At 44.3% G+C, this 17340-nt stretch overlaps 1 protein-coding gene across 1 annotated transcript in view; it reads right to left on the bottom strand.

Moving 5' to 3' along the window:
- Positions 1–15664, bottom strand: part of USP12 (ubiquitin specific peptidase 12) — a 437577-nt gene extending 421913 nt beyond the window's left edge. The window contains exon 1 of the mRNA XM_086935175.1: positions 15452–15664. Within this exon, the coding sequence (XP_086791301.1) occupies positions 15452–15499 (48 nt within the window). The 5' untranslated portion in view covers positions 15500–15664. The remainder of the gene's footprint in view (positions 1–15451) is intronic.
- Between the last annotated feature and the right edge of the window lie 1676 nt (positions 15665–17340).

Here is a 17340-nt window from a genome sequence, read left to right as displayed (position 1 = left end):
ACAACAGGTAACAGAACAGAGTTTAACGTACGACATGGCGACTGGCATATTACATTGGTTTCCCCACACACCCAAAACGAAGCCGACGAGTAAATTTGTGGACCTAGGGTTGCTATTAGCTAAAAGGGAGATAACGAGACACTGGAAAGCGAAAGAGGGCCCTTGCAGCGGACGGTGGAAAGCAGAACTGCAGAAGTGGGCCAGCAGCTACAGTAAGCTTAGATTCGCACAGGCACAACGCACGAAAAAAGAAAAGGACTTTGAAACGGCAAGGGCGTGGGAAATGATGGTACAGGCACTAGCTGACACTCTCCAGGAGGACGACTAGGATAAGGCTAATAGTAAGGGTAACCACCAGCGAAACAAGATAGGATAGCTCATGCAGAAGTATGATAAGAATGAAAAGTTTGACATGAATAGTTACAGGACGACACCCCAGGAGGGTGGGGGGGGGGGGGGGGAGTTGAAGGGGTGTGGAGTATGATGAGCAGGAGATAGCAGGGTAAATCATTGCTTGAGTGTATGTACTAAGGATGGAACTAGATCGTGGGGGACGGGGGGGGGGGTGGGGGAAGACTGCAATGGTTTGCTGTAACTGAATGCTCAGAAAATATTAAAAATTGTTTTACAAAAAAAAATGAGGGGCAGAGAAGCCAGAACGAAAGTTAATCCAGTTTGGCTTTTGCATCCTGTCAATAATGTTATTTCCATGGAAGATAGTAGAAAGAAAATTGTGGACACCCATTTAAAGTACAAGGAGCAGTATGATTTGAAAACCAGTTCCGAAGAAATTAAAATGGAAGTAGGCATGTTGGTTAAAGTGAGGAATCCTAGTAAGGTCAAGAAGGCAAGAGTCCGTTTTCTGAACCATTAACTGTGGTTGAGGTGTTGTGAAATGCTGTTTTGCTAAGTGATGGCAAAGTTTAGAATCTAAAAAGGATTGCTGTAAATAAGGACTTAATAAAGGATGATAAGTTCACTAAGAACTTGGACTTGTTTGATGATCCTGACATCTGTGAGAGTACTACAATTAATAATACTATGAACGATGTTGTTGGAGGTAATGATTCTTGTGTGATGAGACAGGATGGCGAAAATGTTTTAAGTCCTTTCAACCTCGGGTCAGCTACACTAGAAGATAAGACACATACCACTTGTGTCCTTCTCTAAAAATAAGGTAACAATGCTTTACACAATATTAAAGCATTATTTGACTAGGATTAGGATAAGGTAATAAACAAATGTTTTTTCTTCTACACTATCGAATTCAGATTAGTAGACATGAGTTTGTCATCTTGAGAAGACGTTAAACAGATTCTCACAACTTTTTGAAATCAGGTATGCTTATAGTGACTGATTTTTATATAACTTTAGAACGCCAAATATTTATGGCTGAAACCTGACCTCCATCTCCTAAACTATATAGCGAAGGACATTTGGAGCTCTCTATTTCAAAAAAGAGTTGCACATCAAATAATAATGAGGATAAGGAGGTGAAATAGAAAATTAGTAAATTGAACTGTTGAAATTGTCTGCCTAGATTGTCTTTTAGGTGATGAGATACAGATCATGTATTGACTGTGTAAATAGACAGTACATAGGAAATATGAAGTATAATAATCTGTGAATTATTAGCAGTAAGTTTATTAAAAGTTAATTAGACTTGTTCTTGTGCAAAAGAATGTGGGTGTTATAATTTGTAATATGTATGATTTCATTTAAGATCAAATGGTAATTGCTTCTGTTCTACATTACTATAGTGGTCATCAATTACATGTCAGTCATGAAGATAGTCTCGTTAAAGAAAAGATAGAGACCGAAACGTCGACCTACGCTTGCTCTTCTGTAATCTATTTAATTTGGATTAGGAAGGAAAGTGTTGGCAACTGTCACAGTGAAGGCTTTGAATCTTAAATTGTTCCTTCTTGTTACATTGTCTGTATTTTTAAGTACCCTAATTTAAAGATAAAAAGTAAATATTTTTCTACATACACCCACCTTTGTTCCAGTTCTTTGCACGTTTTTTGCACTTATGATTTATATTTTATAAGACTTTTGTGACTTTGATACAAGAGACAATACATTTTGAACACTAAATTAAGTTGCTGAAAGAAATTAACTATTGAGGCAACCATTTGTTTGGCCCTGAAATCTTCATATAAATTAGCAAAATCTCTAAATAAATCCCTTGAAGGCACACCTACTCTACCATTTCACTTTGCCCGAGCCCTCAAGGGTAGTTTTGGGTTGCCCATTTTACTCTCCATTGATGTGTAAAATGTCAATAAAGAAATTGTAAGAAAGAAATATATATTATCGCACCCGAATGCCAAATTCAGTAACAGAAAGAATCCTTTCATTGACACAGGACAAATTAGATCAAAATCCACCTATCTGCCAACAGAACCTAACTACACATTCAAACTGGCAGCCCATGCAAAATCACATGGATTCACCTTCCACAGAGCCCCATCCTTTAATGACTTATCATTAAAAAAGAAAAACCATACTGTAATTTAAGGCTTGGTACGATCTCGCCTCGTTGGATTCAACGGCCTCCCAAACATCCTATTGCTCCACCATAACCTTTTAACAGCAACCTTCATGCTGCCAGACATCTCATCAAAGACCTGGGCGTGTTTGCTCACATCACAACAGTAAAGGAACTTTCACACTGCATTCTACAGATCATCTCTATATTCTCGTTCCCCACACCCTTCACATTCATTATCTTCCCTCTTTTTGTATGTAGGTAAAAATAATAAAGAATTTTTGCAAACAGAGAAGGGACTACACCAGCAGCCTCTCCAAGGTCACGAGATGCGGAATCTGCGCTCACCGGGCCAAAAATATTACCAGTTCAAAAGACAGAGCCACACCAAGAAACATTGAATTGTCAAAATAAAAAGATAAAAGATAGTCCATCTATGTAAAAATGAATTCGGAAAAACATCCCTATCAAAATCAGAACGTCTCTTACATTTCTCAAATTCAGAAAGAAGCTGAAGACATGTCCCAACAGAAAATGATCCCCCAACACAATAGGTACCAACTACTCACTGAATGTTCTGCCTCATTGTAAAATATCATAAATAATATCTTAGTGCTTATGTCCTCTCTTCGGTGTTATGTTACTCTACGGATGGGTTTGTGCTAAGTAAATACAACTGCATAGAATAATCAGAGATGTTCACATATATGGCAAATTACAATGCAGTACATTTAGACAATATAAAACATTACATGCACGTGGTTCTGCTCATTTTCTCAATATACTTCTCACACAAACTTTTTAAAAGTACAAATACAGAGTGAGTGAAGGATTACATTTATACAGTGCCCCAACAAAATACATCTTAAGAACACTGGCTAAAGCAATGAGCAAATTTACTAGGCATTCATCAGTTCCTTAAATTTCAGTAAGCGGATGAGACAAGCATGCTTTAGAAGCTAAATTGAAGAGCAATCTCTTCTCTGTAGTTTCCTTAAACAAAATCTGTAAACAGATAATCACAGAAAAGGTTTTGGCTTTTTGGAAATAATCAATTTGTCTTTCTTCATGGTGGCTGTTTTAGGATAAAGCTAAAAGTTGTAAGTTGACTGGAACCTTTATAACCTCAGATACTGAGGCGTGTATTATACAATTAGCTTTCTCTGATACAGTCTTCCTTTTTACAGTGCAAGAAACAACAATAAAGGTCTAAATTTAGCCCAACTAAAATGTAGACCTGTGGGAACATGTACAATAGAACAACTTGTCAAATGCAGCACTTGCAATTAAATGGTAAAAGATGTAGAATACATGAAGCAAAAATGGAAAGAAGTCGGTTCTTCGAAATAAGAGTACGTTTTCTCAATTTGGCAATGCCTGATCACAATACATCTATGAAACAGGTATCATGAGCACCTCCTGAAATGTTAAATTGTGTAGCCAAGTAGTTAGGTTGTCTCAACTTCAGAGCCATAAAAGCTATACAACAGGCCTTATTGGAGATCCTGATACCTGAACGAAAAGCAGTTTAGGGTAATATATCCAAATTTACTCAACCCAAAAACTAATCTGGCAGCTACTTAATGTATAAACTCCACAAGCTATAAAGTTGACGTATGCCAGGTAAAGCAAGCCCTAACACTAAGGAAATCAATGGAACATATCTATCTACATATTTAACTTTCTCAGACAATGGAGCTGAGACAGATTAAAGACACGACTATTTTTTATAGAGGTTGCAGAGAACACAATTGATGCAAAAGTCCAGCTGTTGAGCTAGTAGAACGAAAGAGGTTAAAAGCATTCACTGCAAGGACTTACAATAATTTTAAAAATACTACTTTAAAGCAAAGAGATTTGTTTTTATGCGTAAAATGTAATTCCATCTCAATACACTCAATAGCCAGGAAAAAAACACCGGGTTACAGCTCGTCTAACGCATAGCGAGCCCACGAGTATGTGATCAAAATCATCCGTCTTAGTTAAAACTCACCCCCCCCTTCCCCAACGTTAAATACAATTATTTCCTCCCAATTTAGTCTGAACCTCTTCGTGGCTTGGTCCATGCGTTTTAACTGCTCATAATTGTAAATAATTAGTAGATCCAGGTACCATGTCTCTATATCAAAATGTTTAGAAATGTAAACATTTTCCTGTAGATATGTTAAATCAAATCATAAAACAAAGAATGTTAAATGGTACAGAGTTTGGAAAAACTGGAGAGCAAAACTATATTTCTGGAAAGTACAAGAAAACACATTTTTGAGAAATGAACCAAAGTGTCTGAACTTTTCAAACGAATAGGTATTGAGATATACACAAGCAAAAAAACAAAAAAAAAGAAAGATGCTGCCAGAGAATGTACTTTACACATTTCAGGCGGAAGACAGCCAAAATGAAGCCATTTTGGGCTTTAGTAATCGGGAGTCTCCCACCTGAATCGGGTCTGAATGAATCATCTTCATTTATTTTTATCATGCCTTTTCTGTCTTTCTTTACTTTATCAGTTAATGATCATTAATGCAGCTCGAACACATTTTTTAAAGCTTTTTTCTTATGCTTGCTGTTAAAGAGTGTACAAATAAGAGGGATACATTATCACACTGGCGTATGGAGATAACTTTACTTTTTGTTGGCTGTTTAATTAGATGGCATGAAATATGCATAACGTTACAGGAGAATACTCCCTTTTCCAGGCAGGCTTTAGGGCTTGCACAGGCACCGTCGATCAGGCATTTAGGCTGGTACTACTCCACTGGAAGACAGTATCCATTGGTAAAGGCGGTCTGTAACTGGCCTTTATTGACCTGAAGACCGCGTTCGATCTGGTCCCCCGAGAGCGCCTCTGGGTGGTTCTGCAGGAGATGAGGCTTTTATTGCCCATTCTGAACCTGTTGGCCCGCATGCACGACGGAACGTATGCATGCATCCGGTGGGGCACGCAGGAGCAGAAAACGGCTAAAATCCCAGTAAACAGAGGTGTTCGTCAATGATGCGTCCTGGCGCCGACTCTCTTTTCTCTGTTTGTAAACGGGGTGGTCTCCTTTTTATCTGATATCGATGCTGATGCCCCCAGCTTGTCCGGTGTTAAAGTCCCCGCTATGCTCTTTGCTGACGACACGCTATTGGTCTCTAAAACGCCCATGGGGCTCCAAAAGCTTTTGGATCGTTTTTTTGTTTTCTGCAACTTAAGGGGCTTGGTTATTAACACCTCCAAAACAAAGCTCCTTTACTTTAACCCAGGCTTCTCCAACGAGTAGCTCGTGAGCTACTGGTAGCTCTCCAGCTACCTGTAAGTAGCTCTCCTTTGTACAGCCCAGCATACTACATTAACTTTGTTTGGTTGAATATATGAATCCTAAAATTTAAAGGGTGTATTGGAGACAATAATGTGCATATTTTCATAACTCATAAGCAAATGTTTGGAGACTAATGGTTGGATTTCCAAAATGTATTTAAAGCTTATACTTGGCTGTTGCACTGGGGAGACATATTACCTTGGTCTTAATGACATTTCAGCTTTGGCTGTCATGTATTAACAATAACACTGTTTCCAGTCACACAGAGATAAATTGAAGTAGTGGTTTCAAGAGTTCTTTTATTCCTTTGTACATATACGAGCTCCTTGCCAGCACATGTTTCGTCTCAAGCTGTTCACCTCACAGCAGGCTACCTCAGGGCAAATTTCAGTCTGAAACCAATACCAATGGTTTTCAGTTGTAACTCAAGTCATCCCAATGCAGTATGTAGGGCTGATATTGAAATTATATTTCATGTATCTGAGTCTGAAAGGAACACCCCTCCCAGGGTGCACTGTCCTCCTCACATTGCAGATATGTCTGAATTCTACCCTTTGACTGTAGACAAGAATGTGACGTATCCTTCCGCAGAGGTAATACCCTCCCCCGCACATGCACTTGAATTAGCCATCAAAAAGTTTCTTCTGTGGAGTGAAATATAATTCAAAATTTGCAAACATTTGTGACAAGAATTTTCAATTCTATTAAGGACTAGGAGGCGAGGATTATGCTTTCTCATTTCTTTAATGAAATGCTCAGCAGCCAATAAAAAACAAAACTACATTTCCCATGAACACCAGGGAATGACCATAGAGATGATGCTATAAAAGGTCCAAACATTAGTCTGTCTTCCTCTTTCTTTGTGGAAACAGGTCAACATCGAAAAACAATCCCAAGTAAAGCAGCAACAACAGTTTCAAGCACGCTGCCGAAATCCAAAGGAACTTGTAACAGAGGAAGGAGGAATCTCGGGTCCGAGAAGCAGGAAACTCAGGAGGCTCCCGAAGAAGATCAACAAGATCATTTCAGGTCTGAACCTGAAAAAGATACAGAGCCGTAACATCCAAATAATGGAGAGAAACCAAATCAAGGGGTGGGAAAAACAAGGAGACATAAAACTGCAATGGTATACAAATACTACACAGTACAGCAATGTAACAGAGTCATAACAATGGGTGGGATAATCCTCGCCTCCTAGTCCTTAATAGAATTGAAAATTCTTGTCACGAATGTTTGCAAATTTTGAATTCTATGTCAGGACAGGAGGCTCCGATTATGCTTGTTCAAAGCTGGTCCACCACAACAGAAGCAACACGAACAATAGGTTTATAATAAAACTTTTTGAAAACAGAGTCTGAAGACCAATCTGCAGCTTTCATAATATCAAATAGAGTAACACCCATGGAAAAAGCCTTAGAGGCCATCGCCCCTCTCGCAGAATGTGCCCCGAACACAGAAACATCAATGCCTGCCTCAGACATGAGCCAGCGCACCCAGCGAGCCAGAGTGGCCGGTGTAACAGGGCGAAAAGGCTTCTGCAAGGCAATCAACAATTGACCCTGCATGTCCGTACGCAAAGAAGCGGTACTCACCTCATAATCCTTCAAACACTGGACAACACAAAGATTGCGATGATCAGGAAAAGAAGGATACCTAATGGAGGAAGTATTAGACTTAGTCCTCCTAGAGAGAGTGAACGTAACACCCTCGGGGGTGAAACTGCGACCCGCAAGGTCTAAGGCGCAGATATCAGAAACACGCTTGCAAGACACTAGACACAGTAACATGGCCAATTTAGCAGACAACTGTTTACGAGACAGTAAAAGATTCGAAGGCCAGGCTTCCAAAAACCTCAGGACAACAGAAACATCCCATAAAGAAACATATTTAGGAGTAGGAGGTTTCGCAAGACGAATCCCTTTAAGTAGTTTAGAAAGTAAATGATGTTCACCAACAGGCTTACCATCAATGTGGACGTGACCAGCAGAAATAGCAGAACGAAAACTATTCACAGTTTGATAGGCTAGACCTGAAGTGGCCAAAGATGTCAAAAAATTAATAATCATACTGACATCTGCTGAAACGGGATCAACCTCCCGTTGAACACACCAATCACACCAGCGCTTCCAGGCCCCTCGATATCGCTTGTGAGTATTGGGAGACCAGGCGTTACTAATGAATTTGGCAGCGTCGCCAGAAATGCCCGGGATCGACCAACGATCCCCGAGATTCGCCATGCCAGCAACTGGAGAGAGCCGGCCAGAATGAGGGGATGCGGCTCCCCGAGAGGATCCCGCAACAGATTCCACTTCAGGGGAAGAAGGAGAGGAGGCGCGCAACACATCTCCAGGAGAACTGGGAACCACGCCTGAGCCCTCCACAGAGGAGCAATCAGAATCAACTCTGACCGAAACCGTTTGGTGTAGGCCAACACCCTGGGAAGCATCAGGAATGAGGGAAACGCATAACAGAGAGTCGATGGCCACTGCTGCAGGAAAGCATCCGTGGCCAGAGCCTGGGGATCCGGTCTCCAACTGTAAAACCGGGGAAGTTGCGCGTTGAGGCGAGAGGCAAACAGATCCAAGTGACACTGGCCCCACTGCCGAAGAATGGCACGGAAGACTCGAGGATGAAGCCTCCAGTCGCTGAAATCCCAAAGATGTCTGGAGTGCCAGTCCGCAATCTGATTGTTGCAACCCGGAAGATACTCTGCAATAACCGTGATCTTCCGTTGGAGACAAAAATGCCAAAAATCCTTGGCTATCTCCGCCAACACTTTGGACCGAGTCCCGCCCAGCTTGTTGACATAGCGGACCGCAGACACATTGTCCATTCGAAGAAGAATGCAACAATTCGTCTGAAGGGGAGAGAAACACCTGATCGCAAAGGAACCCGCAAGGAGTTCCAGACAATTTATGTGGAGAGACAACTCCTGGGGTGACCAACGTCCCCCCGTCGAGACAGATCCGCAACGGGCTCCCCAACCCCATTGACTGGCGTCGGATTCGATCACCAGTTCCGGAGATGAACCGAACAGGGCTCGACCGTTCCAGGCCTCCATGTGGTCCAGCCACCATTGCATCTCCCCCCGCACCTCCTCCGAAAGAGGAATCTGTTCCGAATAGCGGAGACCTTTGCGGAGATGCTGAATCTTCAGGCGTTGCATCGCTCTGTAGTGTAGAGGACCCGGAAAAATCGCCTGAATGGAGGACGCTAGAAGGCCTACCACACGAGCTAATGACCTCAACGACACAGTCTGTTTGGAAATAACAGACGTCAATTCCCTCTTGATGTAGGGAAGCTTCTGATTTGGTAAGAGAAGTTGGCAAGTCAGAGTCTATCCGAAAGCCCAGAAAATCTATAGATTGAGAGGGGGTCAAAACCGACTTCGGAACATTGACCAGAAAACCTAGTGACTGTAAGAGCTCGATGGACCATTCCAGATGCTGCAGAAGCCTGAGAGGGCAATCCGCCATAAGGAGAATGTCATCCAGATATATGATCAGTCTGACTCCCCGTGAACGTAGATGTTCCACAACTGGCCTCAGTAATTTCGTGAAGCACCATGGTGCTGACGAAAGACCGAATGGGAGAACCTGATACTCGTACCAACGCCCCAGCCATTGAAACTGGAGGAATCGACGATGAGGCTCGTAAATCGGGATTGATAGGTACGCATCCTTCAGGTCCAGACGGACCATCTAGTCCCCCTCCCGAAGGAGATCCCGTAAGAGATGGATGCCTTCCATCCTGAAGTGCCTGTACACTACCCCGCTGTTGAAGTCTTTCAGGTTGAGAACCAGGCGAGACCCGCCTCCCTTCTTCTCGACCAGAAAGACTGAACTGACAAAGCCCTTCGGATGGCGTTCGGTAGGAACAATCGCTCCTTTTTTGAGGAGAACCTCGATTTCCTCTGAGAGACACACTTGAGAGGGACGGGAAAAAAGAATAGGAGGGGGAAGACAGGTCTGATGCACTGGGTGATAGAACTCTATTTTGAAACCCTGTACTGTTTCTAGCACCTAGGCATCTGTGGAGATCAAGCGCCAGTTGTGTAGGAAAAACTGCACTCTGCCCCCCAGCATTACATCGCATGCTTGAATTAGGCTCACCTGTAGTGCCGGCATCTTGGTAATGGCCTTGTTGTCCGCCAGATCGGCCCTTTCCGTACTGGCCTTTTCCTTTTCGTGACGGGTAGAAATTGACACGAGTGGAGTATCCTGACTCATAGTGGCCCCCACGCTGCTGCGAGGCTCCTCTCTGGGACTGCTGCTGCGACCCACGGCCGAACGATCGTCCCCGTTGTCGTCCGGCCTTGGTAAAAACCGGACGCATGGCCCGGCGTAAGGAGGCTTGGGCTTTATCAATGCCGCTGAAGGCGGACACAAATTTCGTTAGTTCCTTCAGGAACGGCTGACCAAACAAAAGGCCCTGTGCCTCAGGACCCGCCTCCGAAGTCGCCAACTCCGCCAACTTTGGATCCAATTTGAGTAGAATTGACCTACGCCGTTCCGCAGAAACTGCGCAGTTAACATTCCCCAGCTGGCAGACTGCCCTCTGCGCCCACTCTATAAGCTCATCCGGGTCCACGAGAGCCGAAGCTTCCTTCGCCTTGAAACCTAAATCCAGAATCTTGGACAGGGGACCAAATAAGTCTAGCAACTTATCCTGGACGGACCGCCAGGAACGGTCCAGACCCTTTTTTGGGTCCTTCGCATACTTTTTGAGATAAGTGACCATCATCGGATCCACCTGAGGGGTCTCGGGCAGGTGGTCCGCAAGGTCAGGCCTAGGGCATTCGGAACGGAGCCTGGCCCGAACCGACGCCTCGAAAGGCTGACGAATATGAGCCTCCAAATAAGCGGCCCCTGCCGGAGCAGGCAACCACGATGAGGAGTTCGGATGAACAATGTCCTCTGGCTCAAAATTCAAAACGGTGGGACGCTCAGGCGGGTCGACAAAATGCTCCTTGCGGAGTCGCTTCTTGGGAGGAGAGTCCGTACCAGAAGAGGCTTGAGCATGGTCGGAGTCCTCAGGAAAACGGGAAACGGAAGACTTGGACGCCTCCGTACTCAAAGCCTTTGCCAGTCTTTGAAAGTCCGACTTGTGAGGATTATGCGGAGATTTCGCGGTCTTCTGTGAAGGAGGCAACCAACCCTGTTGCACCGCATACTGGTTCAGGTGGCGCTTCAGGGGATTGATAGCCCGAACAAGAGCTTTGTTGACAGACAACTGCACACCCTTATCTAACTCCTCCACCAGATCATATTCAAGAGTGTCCTCTTCTTCCTCATGATAGAAGCAGTCATCGTCATCCACATAATAATCCGCCATTGCACAGGGGTGCAAAGATTCAGAGCCCACAAGATGACTGAAACAATATGGAGTATCGAAGATACAAATAAGGGGGGAGTGAACACCCCAGGCAGGCTAACTTGAGGTAAAACCCAAGAAAAAACAAATACACGTGGAGGGAGACAAGCCTGCCACAAAATATCACTCTAGGCAGAGCCTATGCACAAGGTAACAACCAAAACACTTTCCTGTGCTCTGGCGTCGAACGGGGTCGAAGGTTCAGAGCTGTGGGCGTGAGTGCTGTCAAAGCGGTCCTTCACTCAACCAGCGTGAGGAAAAAGAGCCTCAAACCGGAACAATGCAGTGCGCATGCGCGACACTGTCGCTACTGAACACCGGGTCGAGAGCGCTCGCGCTCCCCGTGTGAGCTGGCGACCCCTGCTCCCGCTCCACAAACAGCAACCGGTCACAAACGGCCAGGTGCAGGGAGGTGAACCCACGCTCCCAAGAAACACGTCGCCAACGGACGAAACAAACACCGGTACACACCGCAGGAGGAACCGGGACCAGAACCATACACAAGCACCGCGCACGAAAAGCAAAGCAGCGCAAGACAAGGCAAGTGTATGAACATCAATATTAAGCAATAGCAATAACAGCAATTGAAGCAGAATAAAGTTAAAGAGACTTAACTGGCTGCGGAGCAGCAAAGAAAGAGGAAGAAAGACTAATGTTTGGACCTTTTATAGCATCATCTCTATGGTCATTCCCTGGTGTTCATGGGAAATGTAGTTTTGTTTTTTATTGGCTGCTGAGCATTTCATTAAAGAAATGAGAAAGCATAATCGGAGCCTCCTGTCCTGACATAGAATTTCAATATCAGCTCTACATACAGCCCTACATACAGCATTAGGACAACTTCAGTTTCAATTGAAAACCATTAGTACTACTTCATCCAAAGGATATAGAATCTGTTAAGAGACTGAAATTTGCCCTAAGAAAGTCTGCTGTGACAAGAACAGCTTGAGACACAACACATGTTTGCAAGGGGCTCATATATTTACAAAAGAATAAAAGAACTATTGAAACTCAACCTGAATTTATCTCTGTGTGCCTGGAGAACAGTATTGTTGATTTCGGAACTTTTTCTGATTGAGGAAGAGTCGATGGCCCTTCCATCTCCGGAGCACATGATAACACTTGGACATTGATCACTTGACTTTGATACTTTGTCAATACAGATTTGGTAGATTGCCCCAATTAACCCAGCCATCGCAACTCATTCTTTTGTTATGTGTTAACAATGTAGAGGCATTCCAAGTTGATAAAGCCTTTTTTGCGTTAATACTAGCAACTCTGCCTGATGCGCTGAGGTGATAACTGCTGACCATATTGCATGGAGTGTCCACTAATATAATCTTGTCTGATTTGGTCACTATTACAACACTATAATAATAGTAGCTCAGCATGAACTTCATTGAACGTAAGTAGCTCCCATTACAGAAAAGGTTGGAGACCCCTGCTTTAACCACAGCAGGAAAGCAAACCGCACGCTCACTTTAAACGAGGAGCCACTAGAGCGTGTTAAAATGTTTGACTACTTAGGGATTAGGATATCCGATCAACTCAAATGGAACCCACATATTGAAAAAATGGCCCTAAACCATAAACGTATCGTGGGCGTCATCGGTAGGGAGCACAGATCCTCATTATCCAGACCCATAGCCCCTGCATTGGAGATTTATTCCACAAAAGCTATCGGCAGCGCACTGTACGGAGCGGAGCTTTGGGGTTTCAATAATGTTGATTCCCTTGTCCTGGCTGAAAATAATTTCTTTAGGGAGCTTCTGTCCCTGCCTAGGGGCACGCCTAACAAACCTCTTCAACAAGACCTTGGCCGCAGATCTATTAAAGACCTTATAATTCTGCGTCCGCTCCTCTATTGGGCCCGTCTGTGGCGTACACCTGAGCTAGCTAGCTACGCAGACGGCCTTAGAGAAGTTATGAATATGCCGGGGTCTCATAAAATTGTTTGGCTATCAAAGGTTAAGGAGCTGCTAACGGCTATTGGTTTAAGTGCTGCATGGGAGACCAGTGCATTGTTTTCTAAACTGGAGGTCAAGCAAGCCTATTGGTTGTGGGTTAATGCTCAAGATGCTAGAGCTGAAAATCTGGGTAGACTCACAGACGAGTTTCGTATGCACAAGACAGTACACTCTCTTGAACCTTATATGGACTTTATCAGAAAACCCAAAGACAGGGCTTTATACATCCAGTTCAGGTTGGGAACCCTACCGGTTCGTGAACGCACTTCCAAGTGGAAACCCCCTCACCAAACACTTGCCACTTGTCCGTTCTGTAACGTTGCACTAGAAACTATGCCGCACTTTTTTTTCCGTTTGCAGCGCCTATAACAAACCCCCGATCGAAATGGCTAAAACCTGTTTGTCGGCAGCTCGAGACCAGGAGCCATGTATCTGCTTTAAGAATTTTACAGACAGATCCAAACACTACATTAGCCTGTGGGGTTGCTAAATTCCTCAGCTGGGCATGGGTGATTAGACATAGTCTTATGATAAATTTCATTAGGTCATCCTTTATTTTTACAAAATATGTTCAAAGCTGTAAATGGTTTAATGTTTTTTTATTCTTGTTTTTTAATTATTTATGAAGTGTTTTTTTAAATCAAAAATGTATTGTATTTTAATCGGTATGTGCTTTTACGTTATTTTTTATATATCGAAATAAAGCTTTGATTGGATTGGAGAATACTATGCACAATGACTCATAAAACTGTTCTTACAGTCATGTATCTATAACATAAAAGCATATTTATGATGTTGCATACTATCCATTCACCATTATGTTTACTTACATGTTGTGTCATAGGAGCCCTCTTCCTATGTAAAGAAATCCTGCCCACTCACATTAATTTCTACATTGAGATTTTCACTGTGCCTTGGTCCTTGTGATATCCCGTCCGCCTCATCACTTTTCCCCCACACAAGATGGGCATGGGCTTATATTTGTTATGATGTACGCCCTTTTGGCTTAACTACATACATGTGTTTGAACACATAATTCTAAAGACCATCTCATTGCTCAATGGGTGTAATTTCTGATATTTAAATGTTTCCCGTGTCTTCATTGCTTAATGTCGCTCATAATTACACTGAAATTATGAAAATGTCACACTTTGCATTCAGAAACCTTGGCAGCTATGGGTGAGGAGGGATGCAGAACAACTCTTGTTACAAGTGAAAGGCCGAATGAATCTGCCTGGCCAGGCTTTCCGGGAAAACAATGATCTCGCTGCAGCAGCTTTCACCAGCAAAACAAAAGAAAGTTCTGGACCCGCAAATATATATATATATATATATATACATACACTAAGATATAACTGGTCTTATGCGGAAGTGTAACCAAGAATATGAATGCCTATGCTCAGCCACCTAAGTGTTAGCCCTAGGGCAAGAGAAAGGTTCTCCAGTACCACACGCTTGTAGCACTACAAAAGGGACTGCAGTAATTCTTAGCTGACAACAAAATGCACCTGCGCTACCACCGGTTTGCAACAACACCATAAGCCTGCACTAACGTATGTGACATCATGGGCTTGAACGACCACTGGTCTATGCAAAACTATATGCCTGCACTACACGATCAGTATTTGGCATCATTGTGGACCAGCACTACCACCTGCCTTAACTACAGACCCATCTGGTCGTAGACCTGCACTATCATTGGCATGTGACAACATGGAGCTGCTCTCGCACCTGTCAGTGGCAAAACTCGGGACCTTCATCGCCACACGCTTTGGTTAATACCAGGGACGCGCAAAACCATTTCCATGCGGCAGCAACCAGGTGCTTCACGACCACCTGTCTAGAAATGGCAGTGACCTATCCTAGCACCGGACTGCGACAATGGCTGAGGCTGTACTATTCAGGTCAGGAAATTGACATTTTCGACAAAGCTTTTCTGCAATTTAAATTCCGATAACACTACCAGTAGCTGCAGAGCTCGCCCTGGGAGCCCCTTGCTCCAGAATGCGGCTGCTGTCCCCCATTTGACCCTCGTCCGAGCATGGCAGCGGGTGCTGCAGGGTACAGAGTCCCTTGTACAGATCAGAAAACCTGGCTGGTGTTTGTAACTGCTGTTTCGCCCTCTCCTCGGGGGACACCGCTGCACTCCAATCTACGGGTGGCAGCTTTACTGCTTTCAATAGGCCTCGCTGCATCCGGGAACTCTCCACTCAGAGACCGTTCCTGCCCTGACAGTGACCCCGGACCCAGTTCAGCCCGGTATTACAACGCGGCAGCTCGCTCTCTCTCCCTGCACGCCACCTCCCTGTCACCCCACTCACCATGGTACAGAGAGAAGCGATTTTGGAGACTGTCATTAGGATTTCCATCCGCCCAACGCCATCTTCCAACCCACCCAATCACAGACGGAAGGCAGGAGGGGCGGGAGCGCGCGCGGGTCTCGTACGGGCAGGGGGCGGGAGCGCGCGCGTGTCTCGTAAGAGCAGGGGGCACGCGCTCGCCTTCTGACTTCAACCAAGGTTGGAGGCGTGTGCAACGGGGGCGCGCGCGCCGAGGAAGGAGGGAGCACGCGATGGGAGTGGCGCTGCGGGTAGTATAATCACCCGTAGGGTCCTAAATTCCACCCTTCACAGGGAAACTCGATTCACAGCAGCTCAATTGACGAAAGCTGCCCTCCCTGTACAGAGATAGAAGGGCGGGCTTCTTGGAGATCTGAGACAGGGGTCTCGGCTTGTCTCTAAGAGCGCGTGCAAGAGCAGAGCCTTGACAATATTTGTCATCTTACTCCTGGAACAAACCTGATATGAAAAATATGATAAAGTCTCTTCAAAATTCAAGAAAGTGCATTTCATAACATGCGGAAGCGTTTTACCATAGTACATCAAATGGTATTGCAAATTATGATTGCTGCATATTGATCTTACACAATTATCATGCACCATGTATGTTGGCTAGATTATTATACATGGAGCAACATACTTTATTTATTCAAAATAAGAGGTTCTTATACTGTACAACACGAACGTAGGTATTTGAAGGTACTCGCATAACTGCATACATGCCAACATTTTTCACTTGGTAAGAGGGAGATTTAAAAACAAGCATTGGCATAGCCCAGTGGTTCCCAAACTTTTTTGACCTGTGGTTCCCTTGAACTAATTAATTGGCAGTTGGCCGTGGCTCCCCATCACTTTTTAGGTCTCACTGAACCAATGCGTAAGCATTGTTCGGCGAGATTATAGTAAGGCTTCCGAAAAGTCTCCCCAAACTGCGGATTAGTTACAGTTCATGTGAGCCAGGCGCATGCATATCACCAGCCACATCGCACTCCATACACCATTTGTCTGAGCCTCGCCATCAGACTTCAAAGGAAGCCGCTCCCCCGCCCCCCATCAACTTCAAAGGAATGCGCTGCCCCGCCCCCGCAACAGTAATGCTACTCCCCCAGGGGCGTAACACAAGTCCACGCAGCCCCCGCGTTGTGGGGGGGCCCCTCTCAGTCAGCAGAGCCAGCAAGCCTTTTGTCTTCAGTAATTAAATGGTTTGCGCACGCCCGGTTCGGCCACTGAGGCTCTCCTCGTCATTGTTGATTAATTGGTGCGAGGCGCAGAGATGTCTCTGCGTCTGCACAGTGTTCAGGGTGGAGCTGGTGACTATTGTCAGTCATGCGCAATTAAAAGTGCGTGTAAGTCGTGATGGGTGAGGGCGACTGGCGGCATTCCAGGGTTTTAATGGCTGTTGGTGAATACAGAATTGGACATTTAAGTGTAACATTGTACGCCTTATTGACCGGAAATGACCTAGTCAGTAACGAGAACCTATATTTATTTTAAGTGTTAAGTTACTGTATCTATGTTTGTTTAGTTCAACTTGAGCCTTTAAGTGAAACACCTTTTTCATGTTTAGTTGTTTTTCCTACATATTATTACTGTTATACCTCCCTAAATAAGCATTGCAGTTGACTCAAATTCATCTTTACCTGTAGTTTAAAAACTGCATTGTCGCACTTGATCGTATGTTAGCAAGCTATCCCATGCAGAACGCCGACTGCTTGCAGGGCAGTTTATGATCACGCACTCGTGTAGTCTACGCACCCAGTCGTTTTTTAAATCCGTCCCACGCTCGGCATAATGCGCGGTTCTAGTGGTTAGCCTTAATTGCTCTGTTAGTGGTTAAAAAAATGCTTGATTTCCGCCCCCCCTGTTGACAG

Source organism: Lissotriton vulgaris, chromosome 8 (assembly GCF_964263255.1).
Source record: "Lissotriton vulgaris chromosome 8, aLisVul1.2, whole genome shotgun sequence".
Lineage (NCBI taxonomy): Eukaryota > Metazoa > Chordata > Amphibia > Caudata > Salamandridae > Lissotriton > Lissotriton vulgaris.
The sequence above is the reverse complement of the archived record's forward strand: the minus strand, read 5'-3'. Positions and strand labels throughout refer to the sequence as shown.